This window comes from Eptesicus fuscus, chromosome 20 (genome assembly GCF_027574615.1).
Source record: "Eptesicus fuscus isolate TK198812 chromosome 20, DD_ASM_mEF_20220401, whole genome shotgun sequence".
Classification (NCBI taxonomy): domain Eukaryota; kingdom Metazoa; phylum Chordata; class Mammalia; order Chiroptera; family Vespertilionidae; genus Eptesicus; species Eptesicus fuscus.
This window is the reverse complement of record NC_072492.1, coordinates 40261486-40289106: the sequence shown is the minus strand read 5'-3', so window position 1 is coordinate 40289106 and position 27621 is coordinate 40261486. Positions and strand designations below refer to the sequence as shown.

The 27621-nt window shown below is 47.5% G+C and overlaps 1 protein-coding gene across 2 annotated transcripts in view; it reads right to left on the bottom strand.

The window, feature by feature from the left end:
• FAM117A (family with sequence similarity 117 member A) overlaps window positions 1-27621 on the bottom strand; it is a 40517-nt gene that overhangs the window by 12617 nt on the left and 279 nt on the right. Inside the window, exons 1-2 of one of the 2 annotated variants that reach the window (XM_028128682.2) lie at window positions 14561-14575; window positions 4322-4491 (exon numbers count right to left, since the gene is read on the bottom strand). Coding sequence is in view for 1 of the 2 variants with exons in the window: in XM_008153723.3 (XP_008151945.1) it covers window positions 4322-4491 (170 nt within the window). In the remaining variant the exon portion in view is untranslated. Of the gene's footprint in view, window positions 1-4321; window positions 4492-14560; window positions 14576-27621 lie in introns of those variants that run through there. The other variant, XM_008153723.3, reaches the window with a different exon arrangement.

Here is a 27621-nt window from a genome sequence, read left to right as displayed (position 1 = left end):
TTGCCTGGGGTTCTGGGATCCCAGAGCACCATGTGGAAGGATAACTGGGCATGGGGACAGAGGAGAGATTTCCAAAGAGCAGCCTGATAGAACAAGGCAGGGGCCCAATGGAGCGGGAAACCCTCCCAACTATAGTCTGTTTCTCTGCCCCCCAGCCCCACTAAGTTTCTACCTGGACTCTGAGGCAGGAAGAGTCTAGCTGTGTTGTCTCCAGTGACATTGGCAGAGCCCAGCTGGGTCCCAGGAACATAACCCAGCATACCTGTGTGGAGGCACAGGACAGCATGGTGCCCGGCTTGGTATAGACGGTCTGTAATTACATGTTGAAATGAAATCCAGCAGGGAATCGGCCCCCTGGGACTCTGGCCAGACAGAGACAGGAAAGACTCTGAGGGGGGTCTGCCGGCCGATTCTGAGAACTCCAGCTGCAGGTGGCCAAGGCCACCATCTCTGGCCCTACAGTGACTATGCAACGCTCACATTTTCCATCATGAATCCATTTTCAAACATTCTGTGCTGTTGTCACACCATATGCTGAACAACTGGTCCTGCTCACCATTTTGGGAAACAGGCGCTGTGCCCAGGCCTCCACACCCACAAAGGCAGGCCCATGATGGGCAAACTGAATTGCGTGTCATCACTAAATGTTAAGGCACTGGCTTGGGAAAAGGAGGAAGACAGGACACAGGTAGGGCAAGTCACAGAAAGGGAAGTCTTCCCAAACAAAGATGCCACCCCTGCCTCCTGCCTTCAGGACACTGCATGAGGTTTGTCAAGGACTTAAGCCATCCTATTCCTAAAGGGTAAGTCAGGCCTAAGAAACAAGTCTGTCATGGAGGCTTCCCCACCTCACCTGGAACAAGTGAGGCTGGGGATGAAGAGAAGAGGGGGTGGTGGGTGGAGGGAGGCAGAGCAGGTATCCAGGGTCCCATCTGTCTGCAGGATGAGAACACCAGCAGGGGAATTTTGCTCAAACAGCCATGCCAGCTGTGGTGAGACCACTTCCTCCCTCCAGAAGAGTGCGAGAAGACTCCAATGCTTTGCACAGCAAGAAGAGAGAGGGGTGACCGCAACCGGCATGTGGTGCCACCACCACCCTGGCCCAGGTCCAGCCGCTAGGAGAGGCCACTTGGCAGCCAGCTCTAGTTTACCAGCTGAGTTGGGGGAAGAGTAGTCTGGAGAGGGGAGCACATATTCAGATTGATTTGGAGAATCCTGACGAGTCCTCCAGACGAGGGTGACTGCACAGAAGCCCTCCTCCTCCTCCCTGGCTGGCCACTGCGTCCAGCTCCCGCTGCACCTGAGCACGTCCTTGATCTCATCAAGCTGGTCTCTGGGAAACTTGGTCATCCCTCTCCCATTGCTCCTTCTGCCTCAGAACGTGCAGCATCTCCAGAGCACTCCTTCCCCGATCACCACATTCAGACCTCTCCTTCCCCGAACCACCAACTTCCCAAACGGGATCTGTCCACTTCTCTTCCCAAGCAGCTGGGTAACTCAGCCCTCTATGTCAGCCTATAAATTGTCTGGAGACTACCTGTGCCTGCCCAAGAGCTGAAAACACAGCTAAGCCCAGGGAGGGGGTACTAGGGCTGTTGCCAACCTTCTATATTCGACAACGGAGAGCTTTTTAGTCCATCTTCTGCCTGTGAGGAAGCCTTGAGGATGCAGCATGACTGGCTATCTAAATAGCCTGGCAAGTGTTTTGTGTTTGCTGCCCAGGCCTGAAACTTGCCTGGAACGGGCAGGGCTCTTGCTTGCTCTATGGGGTTCAGAAAAGGGAGTTGCACAATGGTTCCCTGCCTTCACTGCAAGGCAGGCCTCCAGGAATGCCAGGGCTGATGTGGTCTCCAAACACACACTCTGGCTGCTGGTTCTGGGTAGGGGGAGGAGTGTGGGGAGGGGTGGTAAGAGGTGCAGGTGGTGGGAGGAGTAAGAAGTGAAGGCCAGCCAGATACAGTGGATACTATATTGGTGTGGCTGGAAGAGAAAGGGCAGAATGTGGGGTAGGGGTGGGAATAGGCCCCCTCAAGCTCAGAAAAATCAGGGTAAGATAGGGGACTAATTTATTTTTAACAGTTTAAAAGCTTTCAAGGACTTTGGTAGATTCCCACCTCCCTACCTTTCCCCTTACTCCCTAGTATCTCCCCAATAAAAACTCATCTCCAGTCCATTGTGGGTGATATACCCGTGCTCAGTAGGGAGACACCAGGAGAAAGGTCATCATGGTGTACTACCAGTGTGGAAGGTAGCTTGTGCCAGGCCAGGGACTCAAGCAGGAATTTGAATGGTGCCCAAAACCTAGAAGCAGAAAATTCCCAGAAGGCCAGGAATGAAAGATGGGCAGAGCGCATACTTGGTTTGGATGCCTACGTTGATCAGAATTCTCCCACCTCCTGACTGCAGCCACAATATTGACAGGTTGCTAAGAGTTCCTCGAGGGCTGGAGCCCATCCCAGGGAAAGAGGAAAGCTGCACAGCTCGGCCTTGCCAGACCCATGGAGGCGCATCGCTGACCTCTGTCTTGCTGTGGCAGGAAGCCCAGACTTGTTATATAAAAGATCTGGCCTGCAGTTGGAGCCTGAGCAGCAACACACAGCCTGGAGTCCATGCCTCTAAATCCGGCGGGGGAACATCTGAGTCCAGCCCTGCCCTGAGCTGACAAAGAGAATGCCATGTGAGGAGTGGGATGGAGGCTTCCTAGAAGGCTGGCAGCCGGAAACGACAGCGACAGGCTGCATGGCAGCCTGCCGTCCGACAAAGAGGGATGCAATCACGAGCTTACACACGTGAAGTAACCTCAAGTCCTCCTCCTCCAAGAAGCCCTCCTTGACTACATACATTATTTGGGCTACACACTACTCTCCAGAGAGAAAGGGGTGTTGCTCCAGGTTGGTGACGGGGAAGCACAGCCTATCCTACTGGCCCTTTTCTAAGGGTACAGGGAACAACAGTTCCCAGGGCTCCCAGGAAGTAGACCTGCTCTGTCTGCCACCCAGAGTGTGTTCTCCATTCACTTTCTGTTCACAGATCTAGAGAGAGCCATCGATTTCAATGGCAGTAAATGCTTGTGGGGTCATGGTAGGGTATTCCCATGAGAATTCCCCTCCTCTGAAATGTGCCAGACACTTGGCCCTACTCATCCCTTGGCTGTTTGTTCACTGGCCTTCATGGAACTGGCACCCAGACTCACAGAGGCCAAATCTTGTTCTCATTTCCTTATTCTTCACTTCAACATGCCAAGAACAGTACTGGGCATTCAGACTCTCACTAATAACATTGGAAAACGGACCTCGTTAAAAAAAAATAAATAAAAGAAAGGGACTGACGTGATGTGCTCAGAAAGGAGGGAGGGTAACGTGAGCGCATGAAACACTTTCACATTTGGCCACCACCCACCCCATCTACAGGCAGGCAGAGTGGGCACCCCCCCCCGGCCCTCCACCTCCCCGCAAGCTGCAAAGGAAGAGCTGACTTGCCCAGTATCCCCAGGATGCTGCTTTGCCTCTGAGCCTGTATCTTCCTTCCTGAGGACAACTCATTTGTTCTGAAGTTGAACAGGAATAGATTTAAGCTACATCAAAAGGGAAAATATTTTACTCTTAGCAACATGACTGCTAAGACTGCTGAAGTCTTGAATCAGATGAAGAAATATCTTTGTATAATTTCACAGATGACTTCTTGCTCAGGCTGACACTATCTTATTCAAAAACTGACAAATGGGCTGGATGATCTGCGGCGATTCCTTCCAAGTTTACGATTCTTAGTGAAAAGACTGTCGTGAAGAAAAGGGACCTGGGCTCCACAGGACTCCAATGAGACCATTGAAATCCCAGACTGAGCTGCTGGCTAGGGATCAACTCCCCATCATCTGAGAGCCTTCTGCTCCTATTGCTCCAGTGAGATCTATCCTGGCTCAGCACACTTTTTGGCCACCTCTTCCAGTTGTCTGGGGAGTGCAAACTCAATTGAATGTTGGCCCCAGTTTAATTTTAGCAAGGTAAGTCTCATTTTTTAAAACCTAGGATAAATTCCAAAATCAACTCTTGCTTACCCACACATCAATGCTCAAGCCAAACTGAAAAACCCAGATTGACTTCTCTCCCATCAGGCAGGTGGAATACAAACTCATTTTCATGTAAGTTTACAAAGAAAACCGACCTGGTAAACATTAGATGACGAAAAGCTACATGGTGAATATGTACAGCCCAAACCCAAGACAAATAATTTCAAGGACTGAGAGTTGGTAAGTAGGCCAAAGGCCTCCTCAGCCAGCCCCGTCCCCATCCTTATTGCTTTTCCAGTTAGGAGAGAGCATTACCTGGGTGGCCTTGTCATTGGTACAGCAGGTGAAGGCCCCATCGGCATCTCGTGGCCACTGGCCCAGGAGGTACGAGCTGAGGATGGTGTCCAGGGAGAATGTACGTCGGACCTGAGGTGGCTGAGGCCTACACACTGGCTTTTCTGGGGCCACTGCACACGGGACGCTGGCTGGAAGAGAGCACAGCATGCCCCTTGACGTCAGCATGGTGGAAAGAGGCATGGAAACCAACCTTCTCTCTTCTCCGAAGCCTTACCTGACTGCCACCTCTTCCCCTGCATCCACCCCCTCCTAAAGGAATTTGAAGCCGCCCATAAAAGCACATACAGAGAGCTCCCCCGATTAACCAGCTGGCTGCTATCACTGGAAACAATTTGCACCATTTTACTTTGGACTGGGATGACATGTCCTCCATCTTTTTCCTGTTCCTAATGGGCTGTGAACTGTGAAGGCAGAGGCCTCCATACTGAGTTTCCTGAGAGCAGGACTGTTTCCCATCATTAGAGAGGGAACTCTAAGTAGACAAAAACCAAATTTTCTTCCATCTTTTATCTCCTGCCCTTCTCCTTCCCTTCAGCACTCACTGCAGGGCTCCTAACCACTACACAAATTCAACTGAAGGACTCTTTTTTAAAAAATATATATATATGTTTTTATTCATTTCAGAGAGAGGGGAGAGAGAGAGAGAAACATCAGTAATGAGAATCACCTACAGGGGATTGAGCCTGCAACCCTGGAATGTGCCCTGACCAGGAATAGAACCGTGACCTCCTGGTTCATGGGTTGACACTCAACCACTGAGCCAGCCACACTGGCTAGGTTGGACTCTTTATACTTCCTTCAGGATTGGTCAGCCCCAGGGAACCTAGATGCCTGAGACAAAGAAAATGATATAATATTGACTTTCAACTGTAGCGCCTGAGGAGTCAGCTTAGGGAAATATCCAAGTCTTTTGGTTCCCTCCTCTATCTCAGATTTCTGGCTAAATGGGTCAAAAATAAAGCAATCATAAGTGCATTCACCTTAATTTTACCTGGGTTACAGCTTTCTGGGAGAAAGTAAGGTTGAGACTGCTGATAACATGTCAGCGTTCCGGAAACATCTGTAAGTCTCAATCATCTGGGTGGACCATGTTTTCCATGGCCACATTCAAAACACTGCTAACTAAGATCTGTCAGGTTCTTTCCTTTAAACAGAGAAAAACGCTTTCACGTCTGTATTAATCCCTTAATAATTCATCTGTGCATTAAGCACGGCAAAAGGAACTGGGGATTGTAGGTATCAATAAACTTGAAGAGCTTTACATTAAAAAAGACACTAACAGCCCTAGCCGGTTTGGCTCAGTGGATAGAGCGTTGGCCTGCGGACTGAAGGGTCCTGGGTTTGATTCCGGTCAAGGGCACGTACATTGGTTGCAGGTTCCCTGCCCCTCGTCGGGGTGTGTGCAGGAGGCAACCAATCGATGTATCTCTCTCACATTGATGTTTATCTCTCTCTGTCTCTCCCCCTCCCTTCCATTCTCTCTAAAAAAAGTCAATGGAAAAAATATCCTCGGGTTAGGATTAGCAACAACAACAAAAAGAAATCATACTGTATGTGCTTTTGCCTTATATCAATAAACACTGTTCCACATCAATATACACTGATTTAAACACATTACAACACATTCCTTTACATGATCTTAACGTTTCTGTTAAAACTCTTCCAAGGCCCTCTTTTCAAAATGGTAATCAAAGGCCTCATGTTTTGGTCCCACTTACCTGTCCTTAACATTTCACTCCTTTTCAAACTCTCTGTGCTACACCGTTTCCCACCCAGGTCCCGGGCCTTCCCTCCTCCGAGGTTTGCACATGTGTCCGAGGTTGAAATCTCATCAGTCCACCAAGGCCTACCTCCACCTCCGAGAGCCTTCTGGATCCCCTGGAAGGAATCTCTCCGGATTCTCTGATTTCCTTCAGCACTTTGCACCCTCTAGTACTTGTTACCTTCTCTTTTGGATCACGGGTGTGTGTAACTCCTAGATAATGAACAACCTGTGGCCAAGGACTGTCCCTAATTTATCTTTGTGCCTCTCCCAGTGCCTAGAGCACAGGACTGGTGATTGGCAGGTGCCTGAATATTTGCATAACACAAACTCTTACTGTAAGGGTAAACTTGCTTTATACCATGAATTCTAAATTTGCCTGCACATCCATGCTCCACCCACTCCCCAGGAGTAAAGCCACCAGAGCTGCTGGTCCCTTTTCCTCGGAGGCTCAGAAAGGCCCAACCTCTTTCTTCCCCATCCTGCGCCTTGTCACCCTGTAAGTCAGCGACAGGCATGCTGGGTTCAAGTTCCAACTTCATCTCCTACACTAGCTTTTCAATCACTCATCTTCCTATCACTCACCTTCCTATTCGCACTTAAGATCAAAAAGCGGCAATCGGGTATTTCTGGGAGCTCCTGACCTATGTCAGCAGCCAAGTCAGACACCAAAATGCGGTGGCCCTCCTACACTGTCTTTAAGAGCCCAGTGGTGAGGTGGGGGCTCTGGAAAAGCAAGTTCACATGACAGAGAAGCAAAGAAACAAAGAAACAGGTGGGTAGCAGATGAGCAAGAGACTGGAATAAAGGCCAGAACGCCACAATCCTAATGGCTGTGTCATCCCTGTGTGAAGGGAGAGGGCTGTGACTCCAGGGCTGAGAAAGAAGCGATGGGGAGAAAGATATCTTGGAGACGCCTCTCCCAGTCCCTTGGCAGAAGTTGCTGCCTTTGCTCTACTGTGTTTACATAGTCCTCAAGTTTTGCCCCATCCCACAAAGTTTGCTAATGTATGCAATCTTCTATTTTCCCAGCAGCTTTCAAAGGTGCTAGGGAAAGACTGGCAAGGAAACCAACGCGCAGGAAGCCCGGTGTCAGATTGGATTCAGTCACCCTGCAAGTCAGAGACAGTCCCAGATCGAAATCTAAGCTTCCTCCCTCCTATCTCAGTTCACTGGGGCTCCAGGCCCTCTTGCATGAGGACATTCTCTGAGGCTGCTGGGACATCTGCCCGGACACGTGGAGGAAGGATTGCCTCTTTAGCTACTTTTCGGGGAAGGAGATCACTGGCCTGACCTGGAGGTCTACAATGGCCTTCTTCATTTTATGGGTTTCTTTGGGGGGTTTTATGAAGTCTTTGAAATGTGGGGTTAAAGCATTCTGCTATCTTCTGGGGACAATTTACACCACACCCATCTTAAATCAGTTCCATTACCCCTCATATCCCAACCATTCATGAGCTATAGCAGAACTCCAATCTCAAGGGCAGCAGTCAAATGTGGTACTTTACTCCATGTTCCCTCGGCGAGGGAGGGCTCAGAGTCCTGGAATTTGACATGAGACTCCAACCACCACTCATTATGGTCAACTCTACATGCTTTCTGGCCACCTCTGACCAAAGCTATTTGCAAAGACTCTGAGGACTTCATGGGTACTGACTTACTCCTCCATATACCAGAAACAAAACAAAACAAACAAACAAAACAAAACATACCCCATACATACAAAAGAAAGAGAAAAAAAGGGGGGGGGGAGGAAGGCAGGGAGGAAGGGGCTAAGAGATAGTGAAGGGAATGGGGGAAAATCAAGCACCTAATCCGGACCCAGCAGCCTTGGACACCTTCTCTGCTAGATCTGCAAGGGTCTCACCACAGCTCAGTCGAACTAGAGGACTTGCCTCAGTTTCTTTTCCTTAAATGAGACAGCTGGGCCTCGCCCTATTTCTATAGTGACCACATCCTAGTGCAATGTGTTGGCACAGCTCCTGGGAAGCCACAAAATGACTGAGTTACCTTCTGTCTCAGAGCCCTCAGCGAGGATCTCTTCCCTCCCAAACCCCCAAATTCTTGGCATGTCCTGGCCCCTTGGAAGAGTCCATAAAATGCCATGCTGCCTTCATGTCCAACATGTAAGGGAGGGGGGGCATTTAAAAATTAGATTTATTTTTATTGTTATTTCAAAAACCTCATTCCAAATGGTTTGGGGAACACCTGCTAATTAGGGCACCAAAATTGATTAAGGGCTAAACCAAGGTGTCAAGTTCCCCCCAAATGCAACACCAACTAAAGCCAAAATTAGTCACGTTTTGTTCCATTCTGGAAGACGCCACAGGCTGAAGCAGTATCCCCCCCACCCCGAATATGTGGGGGCTCAGATCGGAGGGACCTAGTCTGACTGCAGCTCGGCCCTCACTGTGGTGTGACTGTAGCCAACACCAGGCGGCCTCCCTGGGCCTGTTCTCCCATCTGCCAAGCAGGAGCACGATCCCGCCTAAATCCCCTCTTAGGGACGCTGTAAAAAACCGATGAGATACAAGTACACTTGAAAGTCTTTATCAGCTAGATTAGGTCAAACCAATTGTCTCTTAATCCCTCCCCATACCACAATCCGTTAGGATTGAAGGTGGGGGTGAGGGAGCCTAGAAAGAGGAGGCTACCCAGACAAGACAGCAGAGTGAGTTCCAGCCACCGCTATCCCCCGGGAAGGTGCACATCTGCAGCGCCAAAGCCCTGCCCTTCACTAGGAAGTCTAACGCAGCATGGACACCACCCTGAATAAACCGTGCAGGGGCGGAAATAAAACTGCCTGCCGCCGTGGGCATCAGCAGCTGCGGGTCAGCACTCAAGTTGTGCTACCCACTGAGACCCACCTCAGTGAGGAACATCCCCTAAGAAATGTCACCAGCTTATCCCTCATGGGCAGGTCAGAAGCATCTAGGGAGTGGAATTTGTTCTGCAACTGTGTGATGATGATGGTTAAAGGAAAAGCGCTGAAAAGTAACAACGGTTGCTTGTGGTCAGAAGATGAACTGGTTTCATTTCTGGAAAGCACCCCTCTCAGATTTGGGAAACGGGGAGGAAAGTAAGACAATCGGCTCTCCTATCTGAGGAGAGACGCCCGTATCATGACAGGCCATGACAAAGCAGCAGGCTGCCGGGGCACTGGCTGGGTGGCTGCGGGAGGGTGGAGTGTCCTGTTTACAGCGCTGCGGGGTATTATCGGCCCATCGCATGCAGCAGCCTCCGCGGCCCAACCACCTGGCGGAGCACTCTGGCACGGGGCCAGGCCGCTTCACCCTGTAGCTGATCAGTGGCGGATGCTTTGGTTCTTGGGCAACGGCAAATGGAAAAAACAAAACAAACCAGCACACACCGGAGATAAGAAGCCTCAGTGCTATCTTCCAGAGCCACTTGGCCCTGGCTCCCAACTGCTGCGTTTTTATGGCTTTGGGGAGAGGGGGCTCTGAGTGCAGAGGCCCAGCAGTCAAGTGTCTGCGCACTGGGGGGTCAGTCAATAGGGAGGAGCGCACACAAAGGGCAGATAAGACACTGAACCGCCCTGGCCGGTTTGGCTCAGTGGATAGAGCGTCGGCCTGCAGACTTAAGGGTCCCGGGTTCGATTCCAGTCAAGGGCATGTGCCTTGGTTGCGGGCACGTCCCCAGTGGGGGGGGGGGGGGGGGGGTGTGCAGGAGGCAGCTGATGGATGTTTCTCTCTCATCGATGTTTCTAACTCTCTATCCCTATCCCTTCCTCTCTGTAAAAAAAATCAATAAAATATATTAAAAAAAAAAAAAAAGACACTGAACCAAGAGTGGCTGGCGGGGGCCTGGCACGCACAGCGGACCGGCTGATTGCTTCAGTAAGCAGAATTTGCGTGCCCACCACCAGCCAGCTCTGTGACAAGCACTGTGACACAGGAGGAGTAGGATGGGAAGCTGCTAACCTGGCTACGGTCCCTAAGCACCTGAAGGTACCCCAGCCAACGCCTCTTCTGAAGGATCACCAAGTTGTCTCTGTGCTCTCTTCTGTCCCGGGCTGATCCAGCTCAGGCCTGACCACACCAGCAAACACCCATCCCTGGTACCCCGAAAGGAGAACGGTGACAGCTCTTAGAAGGGCAAGAAGGGGTCAGGGGAAGGAGGAAGGCAGCAGATGGCGCAGGAAGTGAGGTGCTTGTGGCTGCCCTTCTCAACTTGGCCCAAGATGGACTGTGGGGCGGAGGCTCAGCAGCTTATGAGGAGAAATCAGGCCCTGACCAAAGGGTCCTGGCTGAGCATCTAGGCGCTGCTTCTCTTATTTTACTCTCAGGTAGGAGAGAGAAGCCTGGGAAATAAGACAAGGCTACCCTCCACCCATCCTCCAATAGCCTGAAACCTAGTGATCCCAAAATACCCGAGTACAGAAAGAAGAAGAGAAAGGCAGCCAATGGGACCTCACACGTGGCAAGAGCTCAACAACTAGCAGGTCCAACAAACAAGTTATGAGTCACTTTCTCATGTTGCTGGGCTTTGAAGCATTATTAGTTCTAGTCGTCTCGCCTCCCCTCTTAAAGAGAAAATAACTCTTATTTATAACAAAAACTGTACATATGTTGAGGGAAATTAAGAAAATGCAGATGAACAAAAAATGAAAAATAAAAACCACGCACGCCCCCACTCAAAGATCACTACTGTGCATATCTTTCCTGGCCTCTCTTCATGCACATATGGGTGCATATATATTTTTTATAAAATGAGATCACATTATACACATTTTTCTACAATCTGCTTTTTTCAGTCACTGATCTTCATTTAGGAAGGACAAGCAGGCCCAGGGCTGAGGCGGGGCACATGGTTTGCACATGGAGGGAGCAGGCACTACCCTGTCCCATCTCCTAGCTGCGATGCAGAGATTTTTTTTGCCGGGGGGCGGGGAGGGAGTAAGGGGGATGTTAATCTGGAGATGAGCAAAGTAAAACAGGGATTCAGAATTCTAAACATTTCCCCAATAACAGAGTTGCAGTAACAGGGGAAGTCTCTCCTACAGCTTCACAGGGATTATTTTTCCATTTCAGGACACGTGCTGGGACTAAACAGTGCAGGCAGTCTTCTGAGCTCCCAGCGCTCCAGCTCCACTTAACTGCTTAACTCGGGGACGTGTGGGTTTTGGAGGGAAGTTGCGGTCAAACCGAAATCCCCAATATGACTGTACAAGAGTTAGAACCCTCCTTGGAAAGCCCAAGGAGACCCCATCCATCTCAGCTGGGAAAATTAAACTTGGGCCTTTGAATACTTCTTTCAACACCAAGCAATAGCTCGTTTCAACCATAACAGGGAGAAGAAATCAAAGAAACTAGATTTAAAAGGAAGACGAAATACACAGTAACATCACATTTCCCTTACCAAGAAGGCTTACCTACCTAACGAGAAAAGAGCAATGAGATTTGTGTATGCATGGAAAACTTCTCAGGCAGGCCCTCGATTAAGTACTGACTCCATATTTAAGTGTGTAGCTCCAATGGAAGCATTTCTGGCCACATGTCTGACTCCCAGGGTGCAGACCACAGCTATAGGCAGCTGGAGAGAAGGGCCAGGACAAACCCATCTGGAGATGTCATTGTGGGGGGAAATAAGGAGTATACTAACTATTCACCATCAGCAAAGAGGAAAGGGACGATCCCAGTGTGTGTGTGTGTGTGTGTGTGTGTGTGTGTGTGTGTAGAAAGAGTAGACAGCAGTTAGACATTTGGTCCAATTCTCAAGAAGCTGCAGTTAGAAAAGGAAGTGGGGTGAACTTTTCACCTTTTATCTCAATTCTCTGAAGAGTTCTGTAAGATTTCGACATTCTTAAAACAAAACAAAATACTAGCAATTACTGATTGGAGCAGGCTTTCCTTTGGAATCTACTTGGCCTTTGCAAAAATAGCATAAATAGTGCATAGACTAGTCCTGTCTCCCTAAAATTAAAAAAAAAAAAAAATCCTCATCCCTGTAGTTATTTGGGAATGATGAATTTCTCAGAAGACAGACATAAACCCTTCAGTATCTTCACTTCTCACAATGATCTGATTCCTATCAAGTAGATGAGAAATCACAACTTCCAGTCAGCTCTTAGGTAGTCTTTTAAGATAAATGAGGTAAAGAACCAGAGATGGAGGAGGTTCATCTACAGCACGCCGTGAGAGGACAGCTGTGATTGAAACTGCACCCTGATTTCTGTTCTGAGTGTGTGCACCCCATATACTCTCATGAGTTCTCCTCTGGAAAGGGAGGCAGAGCTCCCAAGTGTTACAGCTGGGGGGCCATGACACATGCTCATGTAGAGAGGTGAACTGACTTCTCCAATGCCACAGAGCAAATTGAGACGCAGGCCTTTTTTCCCAATAGAGAATTTTTGAAACTGCATTTCCTACACTTGCTTTTCATTGTCAGACTCAACTGTCATATGCCTGCCTTGGTCCAAGAGCCACTCCATGGATCGGAAGGGTCCTAATCCTTCCCCTAGTTGCTAGGAACCAGGATGATCATACCTACCTGGGTCTCAGGAACATTGCTTTACTAACTGGCATGTTGGGCGAGGGAAGGAAGACAACTAAGATGTGAGGGATCCCTTTTCTAGTGAGCAAAGTGGAAAACAAGTGAAAGAAGAAAAGGAAATAATAGAATTACAGATAACTTCCAAATAAAGTAATTTTTCCTTTGTGAACCAACCAAGACTTATTTTTATCCTCTATTCAGCCTGCTTTCTCCATGACCTCAAGCAAACTTCTAGATGGCAATGTATGTGTAAGCAACTGATACTCAATTCCTATCAACCCAAGTCACACAAAATACTTAAGACTTGGACAGAATGTGATGGCCCCATTTTGTTGCCTTCTCTCCAATGATTCAACCCCCCCCCCCCAATTTTTTAATTCTTCTTTTGAATGGCTTATGTCAATACTTACATCCATTAGTGTTAATTCAGAACTGGCTTTATACAACTCCCAATAATATCCCAATCAGGAAGCGTCATCAATGGACACCAGAACTACTGGGGGGAAGGTTATGGGGAGCAGAATACTAACATAACGCCAAAGTATCCCACATAAGCCATTTATTAAGAGAATATTTTTTTGTTAATCCTCACCCAGGGACATTTTTTCCATTGATTTTTTTTTTTAGAGAAAGAGTGGGAGGGAGGGAGGAAGGGGAGAGGAAGAGAGAGAAAAACATCAATGTCAGAGATGGAAATTGAAAATGGACTGGATATAAGATGATATGGACTTATAATTTATTTAGTGTAATGATACTGTGATTATGTAGAAGAATGCCCTTATTCTCAGGAGTAGCCACTGAAGTAAAGGGCAAAGTACTATGATATTTGCATTTTCAACTGGTTCGCCAAAAAAGCACACAGGAATGCACATATGTATGTTTGTCTGGACACATATACTGAACACAGAAAAGGAAAGAAGAGAGATTAGATGATTGTGACTAAAAGTTATCCGTGAGTCTAGGTGAAGAATAAATGGGTATGCATTGTGCTTACAACTTTTCTGAAGGTTTGAAATTTTTCCAAAATAAAGTTGTGAGAGGTAATAATTAAAAACTGGCTTAATTTGGGAAGATGGCAATTCAGTTCACTCCCCTGCAAGGATCTGAACCCTTTAGCATTTCAAACTTGGCAGGTCACAGGAGGTCACTGCTCTGGATTTCTAATTTGGGGAAAGAGAAGATGGGCGAGAAGAAATGAAACAGTGACTGAGGCTTAATCTGAGGCAAGGAATTGAAAGATGTAAATCAGTACAAAGTAGAATAAAAATACTATGTGGAGGAGACTTTAAACCATATTAAGACGTGTCACGTCATCCCAGGAAGAAGAGCAAGACTGGGGGCAGAACTAAGGGGTTCTTACAGGCCCAGAAACACAGTTGAAGCTGGATATAAGCTCATATAGGCCCAGCCAAGTTACCCCTGGGGATTCATTTGCCATTATTGCTCTTCAAAAGGAATGTAGAAACCAGATATCTGAGGGAAGATGGACAAGGATGACTAAAGGGAAGATAGGTAGATTCCAGGAGGAAGGTGAAATTAATTAGAATTTATCAGTCTTCTGTGTGGGTGCAAAAATAAAGTGTAGTAAAAAGACTTTAATTAGGAGATTCTAGCGAGGTAAAAGGAAGAAGTTGCTCATCAGAACTGAATGAGGGAGATTACAGCATCTACTAAGGAACAACTCCAGGAAGAGATAATTATATGCTCCCAGATGTCTCAGTGTTCACCCCGGAAGGCAGTACGTTACATCAGAACAGTCTGAGGCTCCACTAGTTCTAGAATTCCCCCAACTATTAAAGGGTGAATAAGAGGCTTCTTGACCAAATCAGCTAAATTGAAAGCTCAGAGTTCATGTTACTATCTGGGGCAAAATAGGTTAAAGAGAGAAAAAAGGCACAAAGTCAAAGGGAGACTTGCCTTACCTAGGCTGATCAGACAGCTGTGTGTGGGCTCCCAGATGATCTCTCCCCCCTCCTACCCCAAGCAGAAAATTATAAATAGCACTCAATTTACCTATGGCAAGCCACAAGCAGGTCTGGTCACATGACTGGATGAGCTGGAGTAAACACCCCGTCGACATGAGCGCTCAGAGGGCAGGTTTGCTCACTTGCTACACCTCATTAGTTTGGAATCTGCCAGGACCTCTGCTTTTATCCCTGGTTCACTTTGCTGGGGTGGGGCAGCAGGGAGCAGGGCTGTCGGGAGCAATTGCTCAGTTATGTTCCTCAGGGCCAGGAAGGTACAGTCACAGAATTTGCTTTGCCTTCAGGGTCTAAAATCCTATTAGTCATTCTGCTCAACCCTCACAGCCTTGAAAAGCTTATGTGGGCCAGAGTCCCACCTGTACCAAGTCTTCTCTGGTTATCTCCATCTCCTTACTCAAGTTCTCCCGTGTGTGCCCAGCTTCAGAGAGGAGATACCCGAGACCACAACACCCCATCTAGTGATTCCCGACCTCGCCTTGGACATTCTGGAACTGACCCAGCCTGACCTCAACTCAGTGGCAAACCCCCAGACTGTGTCTACAGGGGGCAAACCCCCAAAGTGTGCTGGGCGACCTTCCAGGTCACCCCCTGCTCTGACGCCCTGGTCTTGCCAGCTGTTCAGACCCCCTAAGGGAGGCTCAAAGGCTGTGTAGAGCCTCCAGGGTAACCCTAGCCTGAAAAGCACGATGAGATGGCCTCTCCAGAAAGAGCCTTGAAAGGTCTGACACTGGGAAAATCTAACCTAATATTAGCAGATGCCTGACCACCGATGACTGCACAGCAGAAGGATGCTTGTCAGCTCACCTCACCACATGTGCTTCCAGGCACTGAAGGGAAGTGACACCATCTTCCCTGTAAAAGATAGGCTCTGTATCTGGTTCTTAAGTCATGCGCTGCTTAACAGTAATGCCATTTTCTCTCAGAAGTCTTATCCCTGAAGCAAAAGGGAAACAGTTTGGAATGTTAATTACCGAAGCGTCCTACCCATGTCTCTAAGAACGGACAGGAAAAGGCTCAGTCGTCCCGGTCCCTTCCAAGCCGGCAGCCTTGGCCATCGGCGCAGCTGCTCCAGCACAGGCTTCCAAGCTGCAGACAATCCAATGGGTGGTTGTCTTTTGCACGGTGCCCTCATTCTGGATGCCCATCCACCCAGCACTGATTTGGGGCAGACAGAGCCAAGAAGAATCAGAGAATAGTGGGGAGCAGATAGAACCTAGTAAAAGCAACAATCTAAGTATGTAAGCTGGGTAATAATATAGTAAATGCTCATGGGTCTGTTTTACATAACTGGCTGGAGCCCATGAAAAAAACCCTTTGATGCCAACTTAACCACAGTCTCACGGCTCTAGGGTAGCTGCAGGGAGACATTTCAGATAAAGGACACACACTAAAGCTAGAGACTTTTTAAAACCTGTTTTTTTCTACGTAGGATGCATTTACTTACCCCACTTCGGGAAAACTAGGGGAAATATCAGTAAGTAAAAAATGTCAGGAATAATTCAAGTGCCTTCATGGAGCACAGATGGATGTACACAATGTGGTTTGGTGTCAGAGTAGAGGGGCGGGAAATAAAGATCAGTGTCTGAACCTCTGACTCCTTCTGCTTAGCAGTAACCATCAGACCCACCCCTCCGTAGGCCAGGTAGTATGTGGAAGGGTTCATTGACTAAGAGTGAAACCTCCCTTTGTGTTTGAAGCTGTAACTCCTGGCCACTTGGTAAGGCATTCTGTAATAAACCATACAGATGCCCTCTCTCAAGTTCCTGTACATTCAGGAGGCAGTTGGTACAACAAACCGACTGGTACACAGCTGAGAAAGTTATCTGGCTCAGGCCCATAACCTGGCATCGCTTGCTAAACCAAATTCAACTCTTTTCCCCCTCAGAACCTTATTATAAAAATGCGAAGTGGTATACTCCGTGGCTCTGTGCAAGAGGGCCTTTTGATTTCATGTATTTTATTTAAAAAGTAGAGTGAAGAGCACAATGAGTGTTTCTTAGAATAAGAAAGCAGTTTTCTCCTAGAAGGTCCTGGACACCCTGAATATGCTCAGTGAGTTTCAGCAGATTGCTGTAACCCTGCCGATCCCTCTGCTGGATCAATGTGGGGAATGGATTGGGCTCAGACACACAGGCACCCAACCTTGTTCAGCCTGAGTATTAAGAAAAAGATTAAATCTCCTGAGAGGTGACCTACGATAACTGTCAATACGTGGGCCCAAATCTGCCTCTGCCCCAATGTGCTACATGAACTTAGATGAGTCATTGATTTCCGTCTGTTAAATGGGAAGAACAGGAGATGGTATGAGGATGTTAGAAGAAAACTTCTCCCAGGGTACAAACTGGTCTAGCACATATTCATTTTTTAAACTTTTCACTTGGAAATGATTTCAAACTTATAGATGCAAGAACAAGAATAGCACACAGAACACCCATATAACCTTTACCCAGATCCGCCTACTATTAAATATTTGCCCCACTTGCTTTATCATTTGCTTTCTTTCACGTGTACTTTTTCTCACATACATACAAACTCTTCTACATTCACACTCGACACACACTTACACCCGAGATACACACGTTCAGATAAACACATGCCATCCTTTGTTGGGGCTCTGTGTGGTGTTTTATTGGAAAACAACAAGGAAGTATCAGGGGGTCGTAGGTTCAAGATGAAGAGAAAGCAAAAGGGGCCTTGATGCTTCCACAGCTCTGTCCGTCTCCCTCCCTCCAATGCAAGCAGCGAGCTCTCAAGTGTTCTGGTTTCGAGATGAACTAGTAAGTGGACGGAGACCAGAAAAAGTACTTGTTACAGAAGATAGTTGGTTAGTCTTATCTTTTTCTTTAAACAACAAAAACCACACAAAAACAACCACAAAGCATTTATATAAACCATGGAAATAGCTTTATTATACAAAATAATATTTATAATATTTGTTTACAATGGGATTTTATTTTATAAAGTTGGGAAGTAACTGGGAAAGAAAGGTTCCACATAAGCATATAGTTATTAGAACATTCAAGAATTCTACACAGAATCTGGTTTTGTAAGAAGAGAAGTAAAGAGGTAAGACTGCCCGTAACCCTGTTGGGAGGGTTAGGTAACCTCTATGAAGCAGGCCAGGCAATTCTCCATGATACCAAGCCCCTAGGTGGACTTTCTCCTGAATTCAACTCCCCGCTGTTCCCCTTACGGGGCACATGCTTGTCTCAGAAAGGCACTGTCAAGTATCACAATGACTCCAGTCCGGTTAACCTAAAGCTAGGAGAGGGAGACCTGCTTAGGCGGAGTACGGCAGGGGCGCTGGGGGAAGGTTTGCACCAGGGTTTTCCTACACAGAGGTCTAAGTCATCATGAGGGAATGTCACCTGCACCTACCCTCAACCACAGGAATGCGCCACCCACATTTATTCCCAGTTGTTTTTATGGGTTCCATATAGTTACAGATAAGAAAGATACCCTTTTCTATAAGCTCCATCTTAAGAAAATCTCCATATGACCCCAAGCTCTGGAACAATGATCATGACCCCTTAGAGCAGTGGTTCTCAACCTTTCTAATGCTGCGGACCCTTTAATACAGTTCCTCATGTTGTGGTGACCCCCCAACCATAAAATTATTTTCGTTGCTACTTCATAACTGTAATTTTGCTACTGTTATGAATTGTAATGTAAATTTACAGCAGCGGTTCTCAACCTGTGGGTCGTGACCCACAGGTTGAGAACCGCTAGCAGGGTCGCCTAAGACCATCGGAAAACACAGATATTTACATTACGATTCCTAACAGTAGCAAAATTATAGGTATGAAGTAGCAACGAAAATAATTTCATGGTTGGGGGTCACCACAACATGAGGAACTGTATTAAAGGGTCGCGGCATTAGAAAGGTTGAGAACCACTGCCTTAGAGGCATGAAAACCCTGCCTGCCTCCTGGGCCCTACCTGTCTCTGGTTAGCTTCTGATTCAACATGGAAATTGCACATCTCCAACCAGTTGGAAACACTCAAAAGCCACCACCATATCACACACGTAATGTAATAATCACCACCTTCCAATTAGCCACACCAAGTAGATAGTCACTTATGGGGTGTTAAAGGGACAAACAAACTTCTCTGCAGCCCATTTTCCTTCCCAATGACTTTTTGCTTCTGGAATACAGGTACACGAGTAGAAGGGAAACCAAGACTGGGCATGTGCTAGGCAGGCAGCAGAGCATGCCAGCTGGGGAGGAAATTTATAACAGGCTGTCCAGACTATGTAGGAAGAGCCCTGGGATCAGGAGCAAGAGGGCTTTCTTAGTCACATGGTGGGCAAGTCACTTCCTTTCTGGGCCTCAGTTTCCTTATCTGCAAAAACAACTAAATGCCACCTGCACCTGCAAGATTGTCGTGCGGATGAAGGAGAACATTCCAGAGTATCGAGCATGAGCAACAAAGAGCTAAGCAAATGGTACACATTGTCAACACTAACAATCTATACTCTCTAGTTCCCTGAAAATATAGATTTGGGGGCCTACCAGAGTTGGGATTCACAAACTCTTCCTTTCCACAAGGCACCGGTTTTAGTCTTCTTCTGTGAACACAGAGCTACCCAGGATTTCGACTCTAATAAGGAACAGTCTAGGTGCTGCTCTCAGCATAAAGATGTGCACATACCTCATGGATGTGACTCATATCACCCTCCTCTCCCCAATCTCTGAATCCAGACTACGTAATTCTGTGAGAGCTCTCTGGTTGCATCCCCTCTGTCATGCCAAACGCTACTCCACCCTCCACCCCACTGCGTATGTCATATCTGATGGGCATGAATTACAAAGACAGTCCCAAACAGGGGCCATGCGGCAGGTTTTCAGCCAGCTTGCAGGTGTGGGGCAGGGAGCGCACGTGTTATCAACGGTGGTTCTCTCAAAGCTGTGTGGGCGATCAAACATGCACAGAGCACAGAAAACCCTTAAAGGGGAGGCAGCGTGTGGGGAAGAGGAGCTGTCTTTGTTTCTTCCCAATCACATTTTCACTCTTTTCAGCTACCCCCCAGTGAGCAGGTTTAGACCATTTTGACTGCGCCACCAGGCCCGTGGTTGACAACTTTAAAGGCAGGGGAACACAGACTCCCTGGATGACCGTGTTCGTGCCCAGGGGTTGGGGAATGATAATGAGCATCTCTCTCCAGCATTTGCCCTCATGGCTAGGGAAGAAAAGGAGGAACAGCAGTGCCTTGTATCACAGGATGGCACCTGGCCCGGGAGAGGGGGCTTCCAGCCTGATCACACCTCTGCAGCCACCCTAGGAGCCAACAGACAACTCTGCTCCCTGGCCTCTCACCCACATCCACATCTAAGCCTAAAGCCAGGTAGTCTGGCTTTTTTACAAAATCCTAAACATTGGCTGTTTCCATGGATCAACCTGGTAACTAACTCCCCAAGTCACCCCCTGCCTTTAAGTATGTGGGGAAGAGAGTCTACAGGCCTAGCAATGACATCCATGGAAATGCCACGTCTTTGCCACCAGCTGGGCTTCAAGCCCAATGACCAGGATGAATAGGAGAACAGTGATTTAAAGAGAGAGAGAGAAGACTAACACTTGGGGGTTGGGGAGCTTATAAGGAGCTGAGGAGAGGTGTTATAAAGGGGCATAGTGTATGGGGACCAGAAGTGGGAAAAACCACTTCAAGTGAGCCCGGGGGAAGTGTGGCTCACTCTCCCCACCCCTGTTGCCTTTCCAGCAACTCAATCCAACAAGTATTTATTGAGCACGGCACTCCCCATCTGCCCTCACCCTCCCTCTGCAAAAACACTCAAATCTGTTCAAGCTGCAGGGTGAGTTCCATTGCACTTGAACTTGAAACATGAGGTGCCTACCTTTTAAAAAGGCAGGCACACAATTTCTAGCATGAGGCAGAAAGGACTAAAGTGATTTGAGAAAGTTAAGGAATACAGCTGATCAGACAAGGCCACATCAATGCCACTTCTGAAAGGAAAAGGAGGAGAGAATAAAAACTTAACCCTAGAGAGAATATGATGTCCAATAATAATAAAAAAAAAGCCTACTCAAACCCTAGTAATTCTCTAATTAAGCCTACCTAATATTCAATACGGTATTCCTTGACCTATGTGACCTCCAGCTTGAATTTATATTTGTGGACGTGTCAGTAATTTGCTTTTAGAATTGTATATTTAATGCTACCTTTGCCTCTCAAGGAGGTTAGACCTCAAGACTCTCCTGCATGTTTCCATTTAGGATCAGATGATAGGTTATTCAGGTGGCAGAACTAGTAGTAGACTAGACTATACTTGTTAACGTAGTCCCCCCTCCAAAAACCACCCACCACTCACAAAATAGGAGCACAAGGTCAAAGGGGAGCCATCCCAAACTTACAACTCTGCCCTGCCAAACACTGTGCATCCTCTAAGGCATACTCAGTCACCCCTGAGAGGAATCCCCCACCCCAATCATAGGCCTGCTGCTTCAGATCAACCAAAACTCCTGAGGAGTCTTCCCAGGCCTCCTCCAGCCTCCACCCCTTTTATTAGGGAGCTGGAAAACTGCTAACGTGCAGGCAGGGCTGAGCCACGGCACTCTATCCACCCCCAGTGTCAGCTGTCTGTGGCTCGTGAGCAGGGCAGGGTAAATGTCTGTACACAGCCCCGACTGCAGTTCCAGGTTCCCCAGGGGCTGGAGTTAAAAGTTTTCCTATTATGAAATACTTTGATAGCATTCTTTTAAGTCTGTTAACGCTACCCTTGATTGGCTGTGGTGCTCCCACACAGCAAAAGTCAATTGAGGCTTATTCAAGCCTGAGGATAAACATTTAAATGACTCCAAGCTGGGCATTCGGCTTTGTAGTGACCCGAGCAACAGTGTGGAGGAGAAAGCAAAGTGCCAGTTTTCAAAACCAGGAGGTTTGGTGGGGACCAGGAGCTGGAGGCCTGAGTATGAACAGTTAGCTGTACAGAACTTCCCCCCATACCGCTATTCCCACCAACAGCCCCTTCCCAAGTTCCCCACGACTGGAGAACTGGAGCACAGATAATTTATAAACTCAAATATAATCCAAAATTCTTTTCTCTCTGAGATCAGCATTTGTTTTTGACCTAACAATGTGAATAGATCTGGCTAATGTTTGGTTAATTCATAACCCTGCAAACCAAATAAGGGGAGTCCTCTGTGAAGATTCAATTCAGGCAGAGGTAGAAAGTTATCAGCTTTCCCACTCATCTTTCCTCTACTCCCACTCTTCCCTGCGCCCTCTTCTATTCATCTCAGAGGGGAGTAAAACTCATTCACCCCTGAAGAGATTGTCCACTCTCACTACACTAACTTGCTGGTGGTCACCCACCTTGGTTCTGAACTGGGAAGGAAACACAAAGATTTTCCCTTTCAGCCCCTTAAAAGGGCTCCAAACTGCCTGTGGGGTAAGAGTAAGCCCAGGTAAGTCTAGTAAAGCATGTGAGCTAGTGTCAAATAGCATCTATATATATAAAAGCCTAAGCAACCAAATGACCGGTTGCTTTGACGCACACTGACCACTAGGGGACAGATGCTCAACGCACAGGATTGAGCTCCCTCCTGTCTAGATTGGGCCGAAACTGGCTATCCGACATCCCCCAAGGGGTCCTGGATTTCAAGAGAGTGCAGGCCAGGCTGAAGGATGCCACCGGTGCACGAATTCCTTCACCAGGCCTCTAGGTTGATATATACTCAAAACCAGACCTGGCCCTGGAACATGTCACACCCTAAAGTTGAATCCTTTGGCACAAAGGCTCTCCCTGAGAGCTGTAAGAATCCAGAGAAGGAAGCTCAATTTCTAACATTTCCATTAAAATCAAGGGATAGTGTGGCCTTGGTGCCCATCATACTATTCAATATAAACTAGCAAAAAATGCAGGGTAAGTGTTCTCTGGCTACTAAAACCCACTAACCACTTTTGCAATACTCATCTTGCAATCCTACTTTAAATGTTCTGGAGATCTATCTATATCTGGAACCAGAGAGAATGATGTCTTCTTACCACACCCACTGTTGTTTTCACCCCTCCTCCACAGACCTCAAATGGCTGAAATATCCTAGTTCTACATTACATAAGTGGAGAACTTCCCATCCTATATAATAAAAGCCTAATATGCAAATTTTCCCCTCGGGCAGTTGTTTGACCGAGAGACCCAGAGTTCAACCGCTCACTATGATGTGTGCTGACCACCAGGGGCCAGCACAGAACATGGTGGACATTGGCGACACAGTGCTGGCAGCGGATGGCAGTGGAGGCGCTGCCAGCCCCGACGAGAGCGGGACTGCGGAGCAGGTAAGCAGATGGCACCAGGCCAAGACAGGTGCGAGCAGGGGCCCAAGTGCTGCCCAGAGGTCAGCTGGGACCTGCCCTTCCATGCCAGACGCTCGCGCTTCAATTGCTGGCCAGGCCTAGGGACTGTACCTGTGCACGAATTTCATGCACCAGGCCTCTACTATGTACATAATTTGCTATCCAAAATACTGAAGAATACATGGACCCAGTCCTTTAGGATAAAGCAGTTAGGCACTGTGGCCCCCAATTTTAAGAATGCCCTTGCTGGTAACATTTAAGAGTCAGATATTTCAGCAGTGCATTTTGCTGACCAGGTGCCTGGTACCAGCAAAACTGTCAAAAGCAAGTTAGTGTCAGGCTGGGAAGTGCCTGGTGGTTAACACTTCCCAAACAGAAGCTACCTCATTACAGGGTTTTAAAGAATAAGTGCAGCTCTTAAAAGAGGTAAAGAAACTGCACCCCCAAGCTTCATTATAGCAAGATGGCTCTTTGGCATAGAAAAGTTGCATTCTATTCTAATCTCCAGGCTGTTTCTGGCATCAGGGTCCAAAAGGACCAAGGTTTGATGAGGGCTTCCTCCCAGGGTCTCCCATAAGCAACCTCCTTTACGTGGTTCCACACTATCGAAGCACCCATCCCCCAAGAACTAAGTTGTCAAAGCATTGCAAGGAAAAAAGTTTAATAATTACCAACAGCATTGCTGATAACAATGCTGCCTTATATTCATTGAAACGACCATCTTGGAAAACCTTTAAAATAAACCCTTCCTATGTCCCTGTGGGGAAGCCAGTATTGTAGGGCAGCTGTGACTACTGCCAGCTCACAATGATCTGTTCAGAAAAATAAAAGGTAACAAGAAAAATCCAAAACAGGAGATAAGCTTACAGCAATTTCCATCTGATTTTAAAATGTGCTCACTGCAGTTGTGAGTTGTTAGGTTTGCAAGGCGGGTAAGTGGGAAGGGGGCACACATTTGCCTAACAGTTAAGCTTTCATGTAAATCCAGATTAGTTTATGTCTATTGAACGTATGTCACCTGAAAACGGTGGGGGTGGGCAGCCTGGATTCACATGCGCTGATCTTCCACAAAGACTGAGGACTGGAAGCTGATAACCCCTTTGCTTTTAGCCCTAAAATATGTGTGGGGACACAGGCTTGTTAAGTTTTCTTTACCTCCGTAAGATTCTCTGAGGAGGTGGGTACTGCACACATTTGAAACTGATCTTTATGTAGGAATAATGGTTAGGAGCACTGTTTAAGACAAAGATAGGCTCACTTTTTCTATTAAGTGCCAAGCAGTAGTAAATATTTTTGTCTTGCAGGCCAAATGGTCTATATCACAACTCCTCAACTCTGTCATTGTTGTGCAAAAGCAGCCACAGACAATACCTCAATGAAGGAACATGACTGTATTCTGTAAAGCATTATTTACAAAAACAGGCAGAGACCTGGATTTAGCCTGCAGGCCCTAATTGCCCACCTCTGGTTTAAGGTCTGGTGGGCAGAGGAGATACAGAGGCAGCATGTGGCTTCCCCAGCACCCACCTGGCTCCAGTGGGGCTAGTCCACTGGAGAAGAGTTTGCAAGGCTGGATTAAACATTAGCTTCATTCTAAGGATATGGAGACAGAGACACTTAACAGGATAAGAAGACTGAAACCCAAAACAATTTTACCTCTTAGTACCATTTTGTCCATCATCATTGGTCCTGGAAGAACATAAACTTAACAGCTTCCAAGAGACATAAGACACAAATGATAATTTAATTAAAGGAGGAATTTCAGTAAGAAATTTATCCTGGGTTTCTATTACCCACTAGTGGCTCTTAGCTTTCTTAGAGTTGACCTTTATTTTCCCCTCTACTCTCTTCTGCCTTCCACATCCCTAGCCCAGGCTCATAAAATGAAGCCATTCCTTACTTTATGAAGACATCCCTTATGAATGAATGGTCACAGAAGGTAAATCCTGCTCTTTACATCCTAACTTTTCTTTACAAGGTCTAATATATCTTGTCAAGAACACAACAGGGTGTGTGGTGGAGAGATAACTGCAGTGCTGAGCACCACATCACTCTGAGATGGGAAACAGAAACAGTGACGACACTTAATTGTCCCTGAAACCCAGCCCCAGCTCACCTGCCTCTTTACACAGTTGGGTTTCAGAGCCCTGTTTTAAAAAGCTCATTTTAAGAGATGAGGGAATGAAAGTGCAAAGGGAGGCCCTGAAATCCTGAAACCTGCAGTACTGGTTTCAGACCAAAATGGGTTTGCTCTGTGAAGCCTGAAAAGGCAATGGGGCTCTGGCCAACAGTGCTCTCGCCTTGGCTAGGTGGAAAGAATAACAATATAAGTAGCAGCAAACTCTTTTATAGCACCGTCTATGGGACAGGCACTGTTTTAAGCACTTTGTACCTATTGCCTCATAGGATTCCCATGATATTGATAGTATTATTCACATTTTGCAGATGAGGAAATTGAGGCACAACAGTTAAGTAACTCCCTCTAAACCACATAGCTAGCAAGTAGCAGCAGAACCTGGATTCAAAACCCAGGCATTCTGGTACCCAAAGCCATTCTCTTAAGGGTTTATGACTGCAAGATGTTTCCTTCTAGCACATATGGCCTACAGAAAACCACTTCTCCCACTTCTCAAGGACAAAGAATGGAAACAATCTGAACACACATAAAGGTTCAAGTTAACGTGCAAAAGACCTGATGTGCTCCCAAGCCAAAGGCCAGGTGCATTCCCTTAACGTCTGGCCACAAAGGAGTCCTCAGACTCAGGCCACCCTTCCCCTCTTCTATCTTTCCTCTCTCCTGCCTCACTGAAAACCTACAGATAATCCTACTACACACCAAGTAAGCACTTTATTAATGCCGCTGGGATATCAATAGGTGAAGAAGTAATCCATCAGCCCAATCCTTATGCAAAAGACCACCCACCTTGTCCTAAATAATCTGACAATGCAGAACTCTAGTTTCCTATGTTTTTACCAGTGTCTTACAGCCCCTGGCCCTACAAAAGGAACAGGTCATGTAAAGAACCCAGTCATCCAAACCTACACTCATCTCCTCTCCACAGCACTCGCCAGTGTTTGTCTTTTTAATATAAATGCTATGGTAGACACAGAATAACTGCTCTTAAAATATTACTGCTAATCAATACCTAGCTAGTACACAGGCAGGCTTTCTATTGATTTCTACTAAAAGTGACTAAGGTTCTGGTGCTTGCTGTTATACTGAGTTCCCTGGCCTCCAAGGAAGCCTAAACAGAACCAACAGGTTTGTAGTCTTGCGGGTTACTTTACAGCTCATGATAGGCATGAGTTTGTCTGAGCATTGCTTTGCTCTACACCACCAGATTCTAGGCATACTTTTACTAGTTGGTCACCATCTTGCTACCAGATTTGACCAAGTTTCTGCATTCCAAGATGCAATGCTAACATTCACAATGAGGTCCGGATAGACTTGGCTTTCTACTTCAGAGACCCTCTTAATCTCATGCTGACCTAGAAGGCAGTGTAGCAGCTATGCTTTCAGGAGGGGGATGTGTAGGAACTGAGCTCAAGAAACTCTGGTGAGAGAAGGTCATTAGCTGTTAGATGGCAGAGACCATGACTTTTGTACATTTGGTAGACTCTGAGGCTTTGGAAGTGTGCAATGATCTTTTCACATATGGTGTGAATCAAATGCAAGCCTCACTTTCAACTTATTGCCAACTTCTTCATGCAAGTAGGTGCCTTTTCCTATTCCTAACTGCCTGCATTTGGGTGGTGGTGGGGGCGGGGGAGCATCACAGCTTGAGTGTGAAAGTCAGGTAAGCTTACTCCCCCCTAGTTTCCCCACACCAACACCAAGCTGCTATTAAGACACCGGTTCAGTGCTGCTCAGAAAGTGGGGTATTTGCCACAGTGTACTTGATTGTAGCCCTCACCCCACCGCCACGTTGGCTGACAATGCCCAGGACAAAACGGCCTTCGTGGGGAGAGGAGGAAAAGGCGGGGGGAAGGGGAGGGAGGAACGGGACTGCCCAGGTCTCTCTCTCTCTCTCTTACACACACACACACACACACACACACACACACACACACACACGATGGGTGGGATGAGGCAGCCATATGAAGCAGGTCTATGATCTGAGGACACACAACTTCTGGGACGAGAGGAATTTAGGGAATAGGCGCGGAGCGTTTTTACTGTAGTCAAAGCCGTAAAACTAGCTTACTCCAGCGACTCAGAAGAAATCAGCCCCAGGAGGTGGCATAAAGGGAAGCGCACGAGAAGTGGGGAGGAAAGGAACGCCACGGCTGCAGAGCGGGATGATGGGGCCAAACTCAAGTAGAAGCAACACATGGCTCCAAAAGGACGCTCCTCCATGCCCTTCCCCCTCCGCGTGCAGACGCCCAGCGCCCACCCTGCACAGGGCGCCCCCAGCAGGCGCCACTCACTCCTTCCTCACGCCTCGCTGCTACCCCGGCACCTTCCACTCACCCCCACACGACACTTCTGCCACTTTTCGGTTACGCCCCCAAAGCCAGCCTCCATCTGCCAGGTCCCTCCCCTCAGCTCCCGGCCCCAACACCCTGCACACTGTCCCGGCGGTGCACCCCGAGTTCACGAGTCCTCGCTCTCGCTCCCGCCGCCCTCTCAGACTTTGCGCGACCTCTTTTCTCTCCCCTCGCCCCTGTCCACTATTCCCTCACA